The sequence below is a fragment of the Marmota marmota genome, unplaced genomic scaffold (assembly GCF_001458135.2).
Source record: "Marmota marmota marmota unplaced genomic scaffold, marMar, whole genome shotgun sequence".
NCBI classification, from domain to species: domain Eukaryota; kingdom Metazoa; phylum Chordata; class Mammalia; order Rodentia; family Sciuridae; genus Marmota; species Marmota marmota.
The window spans coordinates 10,870,750-10,889,408 of NW_026000057.1; the positions used below are offsets into that span (position 1 = coordinate 10,870,750).

The following is an 18,659-nucleotide window of genomic DNA, read 5'->3' on the forward strand; positions in this document are numbered from 1 at the left end:
CCCAAAGGCGCGCTCCCGCGTGCTCCCGAGGGCGCCGTGGCTGTGTGGCCCGGTGCCGCGCACACTCCCGATCTGCTTGAGATCCCAAAAGTACCCAGCGGGTCTTCCCTTCACCCCGGTTCACTCGTGAAAATCCCCCGGGTCTTAGCAAACGGCAGGGATCACGCTCTGTGCGTGGCCGCTGCGGGCCCGGGCGGGTGTCGCCTGTCAGTGCGGATCCGCGCCCGGGTCGTTGGGTTTCCCCTGTGAGCCTGGAGGGTTACCCGCCAGGAAGGTTCCAAACCAGCTTTCCCTGTGAGCTTCGAGTCCTCATTTTCATAAACCTTCAAAGTTTCGTGCGATTTTTTTTTTTCTGCTTGTGTTGGCAGAGAATTAACGTCTAATCAGATTTTAATATCTTAATTTAGTTAAGTGGCCGTTATTTTGCCGCACCAATGATGGACAAGGATCGAGTTGTAGGGTATTTGAAGATACTTGCCCAGCTGTAATTAAGTGATAACGGCTTCTTTGTGGTTTAACTAACAACCCAGGCACCTGGGCATAAAATGGACCCAGAAGCCACAGGAGCAGACTTAAAAGAAATCTGTGAACAGTGCTTTGTGTTATCACATTTCTCTTTGTAGAGTTGCTGGTCTAGTATAACCCACTACCGACCCCTGTGCAGCACAGACGCATCAACTTTGCCTTAATCTCTCTATCCATTATAAGTCACCTTCTAATATAAATAATTTAATGTGCTGTTAATTCTTTTCAGATGCTTACTTCTGATCATGGAAAACCATGAAACAGAACTTTTTATAAATAGGTACTTGCTATTTTTTAAAAAATATATGATAAATAATTTGGTGTTATCTTGGTCAAAGATAAATTTTTGCCCTCTTTCCCCATTGTGAATTAATAACTCTTCCAATCTGGTTGAGTTTATTGAGTAAACAATTACAAGGCTGGGTACATTTTTTAAATTGGAGAAGTACAGCTCTGAGGAAAGCAGATAGCACCTATTTTTAAGTTGTTTAGAGATTTTTGCTAATTGATCAACAGGGTCCATTTCAGGAATTCTGTAAATCCTAATTTGAGAAGGCTACTGGGACACAGGTTTTTTTTAAGTGGTTTACAATATTTTGGTCAACTAGAAAGCAGCATAGTCCTCAGGCCAAGTTTTGAATCTCCTTCTTACTAATTTGAATGCATCTTTAAATTACACATCACTAGATTTTTTCCTAGTCCAAGTATTAAATGAGTCCTAATTGGAGGGAGAGGTTTCCTAACACAGGCATTAATATGGCATCCTTTTATAAAAGTCATTTTAATTCTGACCATGCTACTCTCCTATTGCGTTAATAACAAAAATTATTTCGAGTCATAAAAGAGATTGATTCTGCCTGAAAACAATGGAAATGTATATACAGTTCATCCACTTTTCTTGAATAACTTATAGCTGTAGAGAACTTTTCTAAAACCATGTCCCAGGACATTCAGTTCTTACTGCCTGAGGGTGTGTGTGTGCCTGGGTTGTGTGTGTATATACACACACACAAGTGTACAAAGTGTACACACAGGTCCACAAGTGTACAAAGGCTTTCCAGGAGCTGTTTATAATGCCAAACTGCTAGGGACCCTTCCTATAACTTTGAGATCTGTTTTCTGCTCATGCACCCACAGACTGAAGTCCTAAAGAGATTTTTCTTGCTCCAACATAGCCTCTGATGTCCTTTAGATTCTGGGATAAGAAAAATAAGGTTCCCAAATCTGGGCACAGTTAAAATACCTAGAGAGAGCTTTTTAAATATGCATACCTGGGGCCCATCTCAAAGAGTGATTCAGTTCATACAGGATGTGCCTGTGCATCAGTATTTTTTTTGTGGTGCTAGAGATTAAACCCAGGGCTTGGCATTTGGCTAGGCAAGTGCTACATCCCCAGCCCTGGGCATCAGTATTTTGAAAGCTGAGATGATCCCAATGTCTGGCAGTTTGAGACCCACTGGAAGGAACCAAGAAGTGAGCTGAAGAGCCTTCTAACTGGGTGTGAATTTCATGCTTGATTGATTCAGATACTGCAGGAAGCCAGTGTGAAGTGAGACTTATAAAAAATCTTGGACTCCAGCTCCTCAGCCCTGCGTTTAGTGAACAGATTTATCTGGTTTCCTGGAGCTTGCCTACCTGAGATTTGTAGGATTTCTCTTTACAAGCAAGATAATAGTTATCCCAGAATTCCTTATTAACTCACTCTGCATCATATGTTGGGAATATTGTGGGTGTTGTGAGGTTTGGAAGCCTATACAGCCTTAAATGTTAGAGTTGGGGGCTTTAGATATGTCGAAATTCAGTGCTGGTCCTTACCTCTGTTCTCTAACCTGGTTTACAAAACACTGGGAAAGTGAAAGCGGTTCATGCTTTGAAGTTTTTCAGTCTGCTGAGAGAGACAAGTAAACACATCTCTTCAGTGTGGTAAATGATTTGATGAAAGTGAGTCCTGGGAACACATGCTTGGCCTGTGAGCTCAGGGAAATTCAGGACAGAATTGGGAGACATTTTGGAGTTTTTGATTTGGCAAGAGGAAAGGTGTTTTAGGTAAAGGAATTTTTTTTTTTTTTCAAAGGCACAGAAACGAGAGCATGCTTGGAGTAGAGAATTATAAGTGACTTTGGTATTACAACCCAAACTGATTGTCTCTCCATGTTGTTATGGTAAAACTTTAGGTGGGGAGTGACTATGAAAGGGGTAGGTTGGGGTCTGGTGATAAAGACCTTATATATCATACTAGGGGTTCTAGGATCTCTCTGATAGCTAGGAGCCACTAAAAGATTTTAAGCAAGGGAAAGGCATAGTCGGATTTTCTTTTTCACAATGTAGAATGTGACCTTAGAGGGTGAGACAATGTAATTAGGTGGCTGGAGGTAGATAATGAAAGCCGGAACTGAGGTAGTGATGTTAGGTATGAAGCAGGCAGGACAGGTTAGAGAAATACTTAAATGCCAAAATTAGCAGAACTTGGCCATGGTTGGATGTGGGGTAAGAGATGATGGCCCCTAGGATAACTGCTAATCCACTGGCATGGGTAACAAAGTAGTCTCTAACTTAAACTAGAATAACAGGTTTGGGAGTAGGTATGGGAAAGGAAGAATTCAGCGTGGACCACCTGAGTTTAAAGTCTTTCTGGCAGGCAGGTAAGTACATAAGATTGATGTAAAGTTTTGAGGTCTCAGTATTCGTGGTAAAACCATGAAAGAGATAAGATCAAAGAAGAGGTGTGAAGAGCTGAGGGCATCAATAGCCCAACACTAGGGGACTGCAGTATTTGAGAATAGATCAAGGAAAAAGATCAGATTATGTTTTACACTAAGTTTTTAAAAACTTAGTGTTTACTTTTTTACTTTTGTGCTTTAGTCAAAGAAGAAAGGATTGAGTGCAGAAGAAAAGAGAACCCGCATGATGGAAATATTTTTTGAGACAGTAAGTTGTTTTCATTAAAATTTGTAGTATTTTATGTAATTTTCACATTAAGTTTATTTTCACAGTATATTGTGTATTTTTACATTAATTAATTCACTGTTAGCCACTGCTGCTTTGTTAGAGATCCATACTGTCCAATTTCTTGAAAGATGGATAAAATTTTGCAAACATTTGTCTTCCCATGAACTACAGAGTATGGAAGAATCATGTCCCACTGTTGGTAGAGTCTCATTCACCAGAATTATCTTTCTGATACATATATTTGATTGTGTGTTCTTTCTGCCTGAAAGTAATTCATGTTTACTTAGTGATACTGAGGTGCCAATCACTGTTCCAAGCATTTATTAGAGATTATCTGATTTCTCCATATATCAACCCTATGAGGTATTGCTATCATCACTGTTTTACAGATGAGGACTTTTGAGATGCAGAGTGTCTATAAGAAGCCTATCCTGGATCCCAAAAATAGAAGTGACAATACCAGTATTCAAACAAAGGAGACCATCTGATTTTAGAAGGAGTGCCTCTTTGTATTTATTTATCAATCTATCATATGTATTATATGATGCATATATGATCGTTCACAGTCCTCCCTAATTTGCTCCAGATGTTTATGCTTGCCATTAACAGGAAATATGTTTAAAATTTCAACTTTTAAGTAGCAGAGACAGAATTCAAACCCAGCCACCTGGCTCTAGAGCCTGTTCTTATTCTCTTCACCATGTTGCTGTACAGTGGCCTTTCTTTGCCTCCAGGTTCAAGTCCAAATAGGCCTTTTACCTTAATCTACATTAACTTCATGTGGCTTGGCAGAAACTTTAACCTACTGACCCCAACTACTGGCTATTTTCATCATATACAGACATGAAGAAGATGGGGGATAGTGTTCAAGCAGAATATTAAATTGATAAAATTCCTTTTCACTTTGATAATGTAGATTCTCAATAAAATGAGCAAAATATTCTGGGAATTTAAAAAGCATGTATTTCTTCTGTGAGTGTAACTTTTACTGTTTCTAAAAGTCATTTGCAATTCAGAATAGTATATCATATTAATAATGATGATATCATTAAGAAGATAAATTGGTAAAGTTTGCATATGAAAATTATGACAATTATTTTGCTGAGATGAAATATTTTTCCTATAGTCTTAGAGCAAGAAAAATCGATTTAATTCCTACCAGACAGTGGAAAGCTGGGGAAAGTAGTCAGTGAAATTATTTTGTCCTTTGTAGTATTGTTAATTATCCCAAATATAAAAATTGGCTATTTCTGATTGAGAAATGTTTAACTTTCCCCCTCAATAACATTAAGATACTAAAGACTGATACTAATGAATATTAGCAGCTTAAAGAAATTTAGTTATCAGTGAGGTTTTGGGGAAAACTAGGAATTAATTCTGTTCATTGGTTTCATTTCATACATGCCTGTTCCTTTTCCACCTTACATCCTAGTTATTTGCTGCTCATTTATGTAGTTCATCAGTTTTTAACAGAATTAAAAAGTATAACAGACTTGAGAAAAGTAATGGAGACCGTTTCATTTATTGTCTCATGAACAGGATATGATATATCCAGGATCCAGATTGATGTCAAATGTTGACAAATATTAGTTACAAACCCTTCATCAATTTGAAACAAAGCAACAATATGGTACACAGGGAAAAGCATGGATTCTAGAATTCAGATTCTGGAATCTTTATTCCAGTTCCATTGTGGGAATTGGCAAGTGAAAATTCCAACAAAATCAAATATGGCTGCACTAGCTTTAGTTACAGAATATGACTTTAGATGTGAATAGTAACCTCATTTTAGACTGATGTCAAGGAGAACTGCTCATGATGTAGAAAGTAAAAAAAAAAAAAAGTATATAAAAATATTGCAATATGATCACAGATATTAACAGTGGTAAGATGATAGGTGGATTTTGTTTTAAGTCTCTTTTCTCATTTACTTATAGCGAACATATATCACCTTTTGAATAAAATTAGAAAACCAATCAACAAAGCACCACATACTTTGGTGCCTCTAATCATAAGTGGTTCATTTGCAAAGGTTTAGAAATCTTTTTAAAACACAGTCTTCAGTAATCCTGACAGTTCATGAAGGGATAAGAGCCTTTTTATCCCTTCATGAACCATTTTGTATGTTGAGGTACAAATAGGCTTCCAATAAACTTTTGTTGAATTTTTCTTAAAATTATCTCAGCAAAGACTTAAATGAATAGCTCTCCATTGGCACACTTATACCCAGAGAATTTTACATAAATCTATAAATAGAATGAGACAGACATATCATATATATATATATATACACATACACACACACATATATATATGGATCTGTTGCATATTTGAAGCTTCCAATGTAATAAAAAAATTCTTTGCCTGTTGCACTTAGGAAGAACATGGGCACAGGATAGCTGTGATTTTGAACTTGAACTTGGAATCTGTTTTACTTAATATTGGTATAACATTAAGAAAGTTCCTTGACTTCTCTGTTTCTCAGGTTCTTCATCTGTTAAAGAGAACAGATGCACCAACCTCACAGTGTTGGTATGAGAATTAAATGAAATAATTTATGTAAAACATTACAAACTCTGAGTCATAAATAATTAATCTAGTGTTAAACCATATTTATTCCATGGAATCTTACATGTAGTTTTTTTGGAGGGAAGGGGAACTAACTAGATCTATTATGTTCATTTCCTTTATCATCTGTGCTTAATGCTAGGGAGACTAAGAACTAAGATTCACTTGAGATTATTTGTTCAGTCCATTTGGGTTGTGAGACTCTTTGTATAAGCCCGTTTGTTTACCCAACAGTCTCATAAGGTTGGCCAGTGTGTCTGGGGCTCTCTGGTGACCACATATAAGCAGATCTCTCAATGAATTCATGTTCTTTTTCCAGGCACTATGAAGTATTTGCAAAGAGATCGAATGGATTTGTCTAGTGCATTAGAAACCTATAACCAATAATTTATTATATGTTCCCTAAGATTCTAAATTGTCACCTTTAATTCCCAATTCTAAATTGTCACCTTTAATTCTCAATTGTGCAAAATGGATTGATCTTATACTCTAATGAGTTAGTATTCTCTTTTCACTAAATCTTAGGTGTAATGAGATGAAATTTTTTCAAACATTTTATTAAAAAAAGTTCAAACATATAACAAAAACAAAAGAATTTTACAGTGAATACACATATTTCTACTACTCAGATTCTACCATTAACATCTGACTTTACTCACTTTATCATGTATGTATTCATCTATCCACTTCTTTATTCATTCATCAATTTTTAAAATATACTTTAAAGGAATTCATATATAAATAGCCTGGGTACCAGGCCTTTACCAAATATGTGTTTTTTGAATATGTTCTTCTAGGTGGTATTTGTTTTTTCAATTTCTTAGCAGTGTCCATTGGGATGGGCAGAAGTTTTTAATTTTTTTTAAGTTTTGTTTCCATCCAATTAAAGTTGCCTTTTCAAGTTTATTTTGGAAGAAATGAATCCCAGATTTCCATAACAATAATAATAGTATTTCTGTTATAATTACTGAATACTTTAGTCTTTTGAGACAGTTTTGTTTTATTATCCAAGTTCTTTTTACCACTTAAACCAAAGCTTATTACAAGTAGAAAAAAGTAGTCAACATTTTTTATGACCATCAGATTAAATATCCTACATGCTTATTTTCCCTCTGTGTTTTACTTTGCATATGGTGGGCATGCAACGTGTGTAGATGAATGATTGAGAGATGACTATGGATTGTATAATTTTCTATATTTAGGTGTAACTGCTTCATGAAACCTTAAATGTAAACAAATCTTGACAGTTGTCTGTTGTTTTGATTAGAACTGCTAAATCTGCAGAGTGTAATTTATGCTAAATAAGGCAATATTTTTTATTTGTTTTTGTAGTTCAGCAGGAAGTTGTTCTTTGTTTTGATCTCCACTTGTATTGTATGCTCAGAATTGTATGCTCAGGCTGAAGTCTATCTGTTTTAAGTTATATGGAGGGTATTGAAGGAGATAATCACAAAGTTTTTTATAGTTCTAAAATGCTTAATTCTATTGCACTCTTTGTTTTCATGCATACTTTTTAATACAATATTTTATGAATATAATTACATAAATGTATAGTAGAAAATAAATGTGTTTTTCATATTTTCTACTCCTTTTAAACAGAAAGATGTGTTTCAATTGAAAGACTTGGAGAAGATTGCTCCCAAAGAGAAAGGCATTAGTAAGTATTAAAGATATGCTGGGATACTTTGGGAAATATCAGTCATATTTTCTGCAATAATATTTCTTTTTATGAAAAACAAATTTCTAGAGATGAAGAATGTTTGTAAAAGTTCCTATGTAATGTCTGTTGGCCATCAGTTCTTGTGTTTGGATTATATGCTGTAGAAGAATTAAAATGGAATACATGTATATACTCACACATGCATATACAATATACACCCTTATTTTTTAATGTAGTTAATTTCAAAAGAAATGAACATTGTTCTTATGTTCTAGTATTTGGTAAACGTGATTTTGTGTCTTTACATCATGTATTAGTTTCCTAGGGCTGCCCTAACAAATTCCTATACATATATTGGCTTAAAGCAGCAGTAATTTATTTTCTCACAGTTCTGGGGGCCAGAAGTTTGAAATTAATGGGTGGGCAGTTCTGGTTCCTTTGGGAGGCTCCAAAGGAGAATCCATTTCTTTCTTCTTTTCCTAGCTTCTAATGGTTGCTAACAGGATTCTAATCCCTGGCTCTGTCTTCACACAGCCTTATCCTTTGCATCTGTGTTTTTCTTTTCTTCTCTCTTTCATAAAAACATATGTCATATCTCCTTAACTTAATTTTTAATTACATCTACAAAGACCGTTTTCCCAAACAAGCTGATATTCACAGGTTCCAGGAGGTTAGGACTTTGAATATATTTGGGGGCTAGGGGAACTACTACGTCCACTACACATGACATGTTTCTTTTTAAGCCTTTCTGATTATGTAAACTATGCATATGTAAACTATGCATGTTAGTTTATTTTAACAAATTTGGAACTATAAAAACTATAAGGAAGAAGGTGAAATTTTTTCATAATCCTATTCTGAGGTCACCACTGTTAACATTTGGATGTTTCTCTGTGTGTGTGTATATTTTTGTCCATCTCTCTGATAGGGAACCATGCTGTGTATGCAGTTTTGTGTTTGTGGGTTTTTTGGGGAATTGGTATTGGGACTTGAACCTCAGGCCTCATGCTTGCTAGGCAAGTTCTCTACCACTGAGCTAAACCCTCAGCTATGTATTTTTATATAACATTTTATCATCTACATTTACATCACTTGTTTTAAAAATGATTTTTGACAACTCCATCTCCTAAAATTTCATTTTGTGATCATCCACAATACCATAACTTGGCTTAGATGGTCACTTATTGAACATTTAAATTGTTTCCAAATATTGCTGCTAGAAATAATATGTCATTAACATACAATATGCTCTGGACTGAATTATTTTCCCCCATTTTTTGTTCGTCTGTTTGATACTGGGGATTAAACTCAGGGGCATTTGACCATTGAGCCAATTCCCCAGCCCTTTTTTTGTATTTTATTTAGAGACAGGGTCTCACTGAGTTGCTTGGCACATACAATAGAAAATAGATATCTGTGTCCTTTTTTAGCCTTTTTAATATGTAATCTCACACTGCCTTCAGGGAAGGTAATTTAGTCAAATTTTCCACTGCTGTGTCTAAAACACCTAATAAGAACAATTGGAGGAAGAGAAGTTTATTTGGGGGCTCATAGCATCAAAGGTCTTAGTTCATAGATGACTGACTCCTTTTCTCCAGGCCTGAGATGAAGCAGAACATCATTGTGAAAGTGTGTGGTAGAGGAAAGCAGCTGGGCACATGCACCAAGAAGCAGAGAGAGAGAGATCTCTGTTCAACCAGAACAAAATATATACCCAAAGGCACATCCCCAAGGACTCAAGTCCTCTAGCCACACCCTACCTGCCTACAGTTACCACACAGTTAATCCCTGTCAGGGATTAATATGCACTGATTAGGTTAATGCTCTCATAATCCAATCATTTCACCTCTAAACTTTCTTGAATTGTCTCACACATGGGTGTGAGTTCTTTTTTATATATACATTTGTTTTATTTATTTTTATGTGGTGCTGAGGTTCTAATCCAGTGCCTCATACATTACTACAACTGAGCCACAATCCCAGCCCACACAAGAGCTTTTGAAGAATACCTGATATCTAAAGCATTACAGAAGCGTATATCAATTTATGTTCCCACTAATTTTTTTATTTTTTGCAATGCTGTACCCAGGGCCCTGTACCTGCTAAGCAAGCACTGTATACTGAACCTCACTCTCAACTCTCATTTCTTGAAACAGTTTTCATTTTTTGAATTCTTGGACATTTCAGTTTGTACTGCTTTAAAAATGGGGTTGAGGTTGCATGTTTTGTACATTTGGTATTGAGTTTATTTATTTATTAAATCTTTAATTTTTGGGTTTGTTTTTTAGGATCTCCCCCACTTTCTGTGCTGGTAGTAGTGATGGAACCCAGGGGTACTCTACCACTGAGCTACTTCCCCAGCACTTTTTATATTTTATTTTGAGACAGAGTCTGGCTAAGTTACTGAGACTGGCCACTAACATGCAATTTTTCTTCCTCAGCCTCACAAGTAGTTAGTATGCCACTGACCTAGCAAATCTTTAAATTTTTAAATAATTTTTATTATACTGGGGAATCTAAGAAAAATTAAAATGAGAACTAAAATATAGATAAATTTCTTGGTACAACAAAGTAAGAATTATTGCCTGGTGAGGTGACACACACCTGTAATCCTTGCTACTTGGGAGGCTAAGAAGAAGGGTAGCAAGTTTGCAAGTATAAGGATGGCCTAGGCAACTTCTTGAGACTCTGTCTCAAAAAAATAAAAAGGGCTAGGAATGTAGCTCAGAGGTAGAGTACTTGCCTGGCAATATGCAAGGCCCTGGGTTCAATCCCCACCACCTCAAAAAAACCAACACGTAAGGATTATTAATGGATTTCAGACACTTGTGATATTTGACTTTGTATCTTTACGTGGTATTTTTAAAACTTTTTCTGATCTTTAATCTTAACCTTAACTATAGCACCCAAATATCCTTTATTCCTTAATTTTTCATAATAGTTTTGTTTTAGTTTTCTTAGCAAAGGGTAATACATGTTAATTGTTGGAAGGGGGAAGAAATAAGCAAAAATAAGGAACTAAAAATCATGTGTTACCTATTATCCAAAGATAATCACTGTCAGATTAGTGCTTACGGTCCTTTATTTTTCTATGAAGACATTTTGAAAATATATTCATATCATTAAATATTCTTAAATAGGCTTTTGTAACAAATGATTGCATAGTAATTTTTAAAAATTCAGCTCTTGGACTGGTTTTTTTAAATTTTTGCTATTGAAAACAATGCTTCCATAAAGCTCCTTAAGCATACATCATTATTCTCTGTGGCTAATTTATAGAAAGCAAAATTTCTCCATAAAAGATATGCATAAAGCTGAAGTTTTAAATACATACTACCGGGGCTGGGGATGTGGCTCAAGCGGTAGCGCGCTCGCCTGGCATGCGTGCGGCCCGGGTTCGATCCTCAGCACCACATACAAACAAAGATGTTGTGTCTGCCGAAAACTAAAAAATAAATATTAAAAATTCTCTCTCTTTCTCTCCCTTCCTCCCTCCCTCTCTCACTCTATATTTAAAAAAAAATAAAAAATAAAAATAAATACATACTACCATATTTCTTCACCATGTTGAGAGTATCCGTTTCCTTAAATCCTTTATTTTTTGACATTTTTTCATTTGTTGGTCAAGAAAGCATATATCAGTGCTTTATTTTGCATCTCTTCAAGTAGGGGTGGGGTCAAGCCAGGAACAGTGGTGCATGCCTGTAATCCCAACAGCTGAGGAGGCTGAGGAGAAATATCACAAATTCAAAGCCAGCCTTAGCAACTTAGTGACACTTTAAGCAATTTGGTGAGCCCTATCTCAAAATAAAAAGGGCTGGGGATGTGGCTCAGTGGTTAACTGTCCCTGAATTCAGTCCCCAGTACCAATAAAAAAGAGAATGGGGTTGGATTTTTTTTACATATGTTGGCCATGAATATTTTATATATTCCTATCGATATACTGTTTTTTGATCTTTGTGTTATTTTTAAGAGATTTTTATTAACTATTATCTTTATGTTTAATATTTTTCAGATGTTTTCATATTTTTTATTTTTTCAGATTTTTCAGTTATTTGCTTTTAATTTTATTAATAGTATTTCTTAATATAGTCTTTGAAAAATCTCTTTCTTAGCTGCTATGTCAGTAAAAGAAGTCCTTCAAAGCTTAGTTGATGATGGTATGGTTGACTGTGAGAGGATCGGAACTTCTAATTACTATTGGGCTTTTCCAAGTAAAGCTCTTCATGCAAGAAAACGTAAGTTGGAGATTCTGGAATCTCAGGTAAGCTGCCAGAATTAAAAATAATGGATTTGAAGCTAGTTTTAACTCTGTGCCTATTATACGCAAGGCCTTGGGTTCAGTCTTCAGCAGTGAAAAATAAATAATAGATTTGCTTTGTAACACAGAGATTTGTCTTAATCCTTTTTCATTAAGTGGTTTCCTTTAAATTTTTAGAATCCATTGTTTGGCTTAATGTATAATCAACTTCTCTATTTTACTCCTGAACCATAGGGCTGGTAACCAGGCCTGGTGGTGCTCACCTGTAATCCCAGCTACTTAGGAGGCTGAGGCAAAATGATCACAAGTTTGAAACCGGCCTTAGCAACTGAGCAAGACTCTGTCTCAAAAAATAAAAAAAAAACTGGTGATGTAGCTTAGTGGTAGAGTACCCTGGGTCCAATCTCTGGTACCACAGAAAGTAAGCAAGCAAACAAAAAATCGCAATAAGGTCAGCAGTAGAGCACTTGCCTATCATATATGAGGTCCTGAGGTCCTCGATTCAGTCCCCAGGACTGAAAAACAAATAAAACACAATGCAATGACCTTAGAATGTTTTAACTTTCATTTTCCCACATCATGATATTATTTTCTATTATTTTAGTACACAAATAGTTTTTAATATGTTCATAGGTATATATACAATTACCACTACAATGTTCATCACTTCAAAAAGAAATCCTGGGGCTGGGGTTTAGGCTCAGTGGTAGAGCGCTCACCTAGCACGCTCGAGGCCTTGGGTTTGATCCTCAGCACCACATAAAAATAAATGAAATAAAGGCATTGTGTCCAACTACAACTAAAAAATAAATATTAAAAAAAAAAAGAAAGAAAGAAATCCTGGACCTTTAGCTTCAGCCTACCTCTCGCACTCAACCATAAGCAACCATTAATCTACCTTCTGTCTGTATAAATTCCTTTCTCTGGACATTTTATATAAATGGAATCATAATGTATAGTCATTCGTAACTGACTTCTTTCTCTAAGATTCATTCATGGTGTAATATGTATCAGTACTCCATTTTTGTTTGTTTGTTTTGTGGTGCTGGGGATTGAACCCAGGGCCTTGTGTATGCAAGGCAAGCACTCTACCAACTGAGCTATATCCCCAGTCCTCAGTACTCCATTTTTATGGCCAAATAGCACTTCATTATATGGAGATAACCACATTTTGCATTCAAGTCTATTGGTGGACATCTGGGTTGTTTCTACTTTTTGGCTATTCTTAATGATGATACAGCAGTAGCATTGCTAGATCATATGGTAACTCTGTTTAACTGCCAGACTGTTTTCTAAAGCAGCTGTACCATTTTATAGTCCCACTATCAGTGTATGAAGGTTCCAGTTTATTAGTATCCTCCCTTCCAAAATTTATTACCTGACTTTTTCATTCTGACTTCTATTGGGTATGAAGTAGTATCTCATTGTGGGTTTGTTTTTCATTTCCCTGATAATTAAGGATGTTGGACATCTTTTCATGTGCCTCTTGGCCATTTCTGTGTTCTCCTTGGAGAAATATTTGTTATTTATTCATATCCTTGGCTCATATTTTAACCTTTTTTTTTTTTTTTTTTTGGTACTGGGATTGAACCCAGGGGCACTCAACCACTGAGCCACATCCCCAGCCCTATTTTGTATTTTATTTAGAGGTAGGGTCTTAGTGAGTTGCTGAGTGCCTCAGCCTCTTGAGCTGCTGGGATTATAGCTGTGAGCCACTACACCCAGCTATCTTAACTCTTAAACATGATGAAATGTGATGTGGCACTTTTCTGTCCTACTAGGGAATAACATGCCTATTTATCAGTCAGCAATTTTTAAAAGTTATACAATTAGAAACTTTATACAGAGTATTAATCAGCTTCCATTACTGTATGACATATCTGAGATAACTAACTTAGAAAAGGTTCGTTTTGGCTCATTGTTTAGGAGGTTCCAGTCAATGAGCAATTGGCCCATTGCTTTGGGCCTGTAGTAAAGAACACATCATGGCAAGAGCAGAGAGTGGAGTAAAACTTCTTATATCACAGGTAGGAGAGCAAAGAGAAAGAGAAGGACAGATCCCACAGTCCCCTTTGAGGGCATGCCTTCAGTGTCCTAACTTCTTTTCACTAGGCCCCACCTCTTAAAGGTTCTACCACCTCCTAATAAAGCCACCCTGGGGACCAAGCTTTTAACACAAGGGCTTTAGAGGACATTCAAAATCCAAACTATAACACAGGATAATTTACTTTTAAGTCTTTTCAAGTTCCCATAACTTACATGTTCTGTCCTTCTCTAAATCCAGCATATTGTTTAGGGCTGGCTCCCTGTTTTCATAAACATTGTTCTCTTCCTTACTAACAAAGCACCTTTTTGTTGTTGTTTTTTATTGTACTGGGGATTGAACTGAGGGGTACTCTACTACTGAGTTATATCCCCAGCCCTTGTTATTTTGAGACAGGATCTTACTGAGTTGCCCAAGTAGGGTGGAACTTGGTGATCCTCCTGCCTCAACTTGTATAGTAGCAGGGATTATAGTCATGCACCACAGCTCCCAGCTCAAAGCACTTGTTGAGGAAGCCGTGTCCAAAAGATGTTCATCTTCCTAGATTCCCTTGTAGCTAAGTTTTGATAAATGAAATTTAAGTGGAAGAATAGATTTGAATTTCCTGGGAAACTTTCCTTTATCCTTATAAAGGCCAAGCTTCTTCCTTTTTTTTCTGTGATATGGTCATATTACAACCCAGAGTAACAAGCATAAGGCTGAAGACAATTCCCAAGGAATGGTATAGCCTAGATGAAAAGATCTGGGTTCTCTGTGGCACTTTGAAATACCGTATTAGACTTGGACTGCCTTACCTCTGTACTTACTACTTGAGCAAATTAAGTCTTCGTTTAATACAGTCTTGGATAAGTATTCTCTTATTTGTGGCTGTATTCTAAATGAATAGTTGCTTTGTAGACTTTCTTATAAATATGATTTAGATCTTATATTAGTTATTTGTTGCTGTGTAAAAAAAAAAAAAAAGAAAAACTGCATACCCCAGAGTGACTTCAAGAAACAAACATTGATGTTGTACCTTTTCTGTATATCTGAAATCCTGGCAAGATTTAGCTGGGTACCTCTGGCTGAAGGTCTTGCCTGAGGCTGTACTGTTGGCTAGGACTGCATTCTCATCTGGGAGAGAATATACTTCTAAGTTAAGTCCTGCTGTTACTGCATTTAGTTCTTGCAGGCTTTTGGACTCAGAGTCTCAATTACAGATAGCTTTTGGCCAGAGCCCCCTCTCAGTTGCCTACCACGTTGGTTTTTCAGTAGGACAGCTAACAACATGGCAGCTGGCTTCCCTTAGAGCCAGTGCATGTGAGAGAGTCCAAGACAGAAGAAACAACAGATTTTTTTGTATTTTTTTTTTTAATTGTAGATGGACACAATACCGTTATTTTACTTATTTATTTTTATATGGTGCTGAGAATCAAACCCAGTGCTGCTTCACATGTGCTAGGCAAGTGTTCTATTACTGGTTTTTTGTATCTTAATCTTGGAAGTGACATCCCATTGTTTTTACCTCATTGTATTCCTTAGAAATACGTCATTAAATTTAGCTCCTACTTGAGAGATTATATATGGGCACAAATACCAGGAAGCAAGGATCATTTGGGTCATAGCATACTTACCACAGATTTTTAAATTCTTAATTTTTTACATGTATATGTCTCATCTTCTCAATTTTTTTTATTTTAAAAAATGCTTTATTGAGGAATAACTGGCATATAAAAACTGTTCATATTTAACATAATTTGATAAGCTTTGACATACATGTAAGTACATAAAACCATCACAATCAAAAAAATTGAACATAATCATAACATCTGAAAGTTTTTCATTCCCTTTGTATCTTAATTTTTTTTTTTTAGTTGTAGATGGACACAATACCTTTATTTTGTTTTATTTTTTAAAATATCTTTAAAAAAAAAAAAAAACATTTATTTTTTAGGTATAGATGGACACAACACAATGCCTTTATTTTTATGTGGTGCTGAGGATCGAACCCGGATCCCACCCGTGCTAGGGGAGCACTCTAATGCTGAGCCACAATCCCAGCCCCCCTTTATTTTATTTGTTTATTTTTTTTGTGGTGCCAGGGATCAAACCCAGTGCCTCATACATGCTAGGCAAGCACTCTACCACTGAGCCACAGCCCCGGCCCTTTTCATGACTTTTTTTTTTCCCAGTATGTTATTCAAGACTTATTCATGTTGCTAATATGTATTCATTCACTTTTATTTCTCAGTGGAATTTCATTGTATGAATATACAACAGTTTATCTATTGATAAACATTTGGGTATTAAGCTATTTTATTAGGTACATAAACATTTATAATTTTGTCCCCTTGATTTATTTATCCCTTTATCATTATGAAATTACCTTTTTTACCTTAGGCCATATTCTTTGTTCTGAAATCTACTGTCTGATTTTTAAGCAGTTGTCCCTTGGTGTTGACAGGAAATTGTTTTAGTAACCCAAGGCTACAAAAATCTGCTGAGGGCTGGGGATGTGTGCTCACCTGGCACGCATGGGGCGCTGGGTTAGATCCTCAGCACCACATAAAAATGAAATAAAGATGTTGTGTCCACTGAAAACTAAAAAGTAAATATTAAAAAAAAAATCTGCTGATACTTAAGTCTCTTTTATAAAATGGTATAGTATCTTCATATGACTATACACATTCTTTTGTACACTTTGTTACGTCTAGGTTATTTACAATACCTAATGCAATGTAAATGTTGTTATACATAATGTTGGGACATAAATAGTTGTTATATTCTATTGTTTAGAGAACAGTGAGTAGGATTTTTAAATTCATACATGCCAGATGTTGTGGCACATACCTGTAATCCCGGCTGCTTGAGGCCTGAGACAAGAAGATCACAAATTTGAGACCAACCTGGGCAACGTAGCAAGATCCTATCTCAAAATTTAAAAAGGGTTTGGAATATAGCTGAGGGATAGAGTGCTTATCTAGCAAGTATGAGGCCCTGGGTTCAACCCCTACTGCTGCAATTAAAAAAAAAAAAAAGTCTGTCATATTCAGTACTGGTGCACATTTTTTCCCTGAATTTTTCAATCCATGGTTGACTGAATCAATGTTGGTAGAACCCACATGTACAACTGTATATGAACTCTTTCTTTTGATTAAGATTAATGTGTGGGCTGGGATTATGGCTCAGTGGCAGAGTGCTTGCCTCACACATATAAGACAGTTCAATCCTCAGCACCACATGAAAATAAATGATTAAAATAAAGATATTATGTTCATCTATACCTAAAAATTTTTTTTAAAAAAGATCAACATGGTGTATCTTTTTCTGTTTACTTTTAATCTTTTCTTGTGTTTTCTACTTAAAGAATGTTTTCTATAAGGAACATATGGTTGGGTCTTTGTTATAATCTGATAATTTCTGACTTTTAATTATAGTGTTCAGATCATTTATATTTAATGTGATTATCAATGTAGTAGTTATAGTAAGTCTGCCATCATATTACAAGTCATTTTTAAGTTATTTGAGGACAAGGATTATATTTACTTTGAACAAATAGTGATTATTTGAGTACTTAACATTCCTGATAGTGATTATTTGTCCCTAAAATTAGGCATAATGAGTTCTTATTGTACTTTTCTTGGTTGACTTCAGTAAGCCAGAGAATTCTTTACCTTTGAGGGAAAAGGCCAAAGAAACCATTTTTATTTTTTCACTTCTGGGTTTACTATAATCTCTATTTAGAAAGTGGGGATACCTGGCAAATCTTAATAAAGCAAGATTATTGTTGTACTCTGAATTTAACTATTTAAAAATTGAACTTGAATGACTAGAGAATAGGGTGTTCTAATTTCTACTGCTCTGTGTTTCTGGGAACATGCTTGTGTAAGTAAGAGGTTGACAACCTAAGCCAAATTTGCAAAAGACATCATGTGAATTAGGAACTGTCAATATGCCACTTTCCCCACTGGCCCAAGAGTCAGCATCCAATGACACACCCCTCTTTCCACTCCCACTTACAAGCTAGAGGTCAAAGCTTAATCTGACACACCTATAATTCTTACTTCTGCTTGTAAGTCAGAAGTCAAGTCAGAATCTAACACATAGACAGTCAAAGATACTGTACCTCCTGTTCTAAGAGCTCAGAAGGAATCATAGTTTTGTTTCTCAACTAACTATAGAATCTTAGAAGTTTTTCTTAAGCTTTTTAAAGCCTCAGTTTGTCAATTTGCAAAAAAGAGGTTATACCTATTTCCAAGGGTTGTAATGAAGATTAAGTGATAAATATGTACCTTTTACATATATATGGTGGCCACAGATTGAAGCTGTATCAGTACTCATTGGGGAGTATATACTGTAAACTTATTTATTCAATCAGAATAAATATTTGAGGGTCTAATATGTGCAAATCATTTTATCAGATACTGAAGGTGATTCAAAAAAGTATTTTTAAAAAAAAGTGGGTGCAGTGGCGCACACCTATAATTCCAGCAGCTTGGGAGGCTAAGGTAGGAGGATTGCGGGTTCAAAGCCAGCCTCAGCAACAGTAAGGTGCTGAGCAACTCAGTGAGACCCTGTCTCTAAATAAAATACAAAATAGGGCTGGGGGTGTGGCTCAGTGGTTGAGTGCCCCTGAGTTCAATCCCCAGTACCAAAAAAAAAAAAAAAAAAAA

General features: G+C 35.8%; 1 protein-coding gene across 1 annotated transcript in view; it reads left to right on the forward strand.

The window, feature by feature from the left end:
* The first annotated feature begins 3,376 nt into the window (after nt 1-3,376).
* Mnd1 (meiotic nuclear divisions 1) overlaps nt 3,377-18,659 on the forward strand; it is a 56,733-nt gene continuing 41,450 nt past the window's right edge. Inside the window, exons 1-3 of the mRNA XM_015484359.2 lie at nt 3,377-3,453; nt 7,642-7,699; nt 11,818-11,966. Coding sequence (XP_015339845.2) covers nt 3,430-3,453; nt 7,642-7,699; nt 11,818-11,966 — 231 coding nt within the window. The 5' untranslated portion in view covers nt 3,377-3,429. The remainder of the gene's footprint in view (nt 3,454-7,641; nt 7,700-11,817; nt 11,967-18,659) is intronic.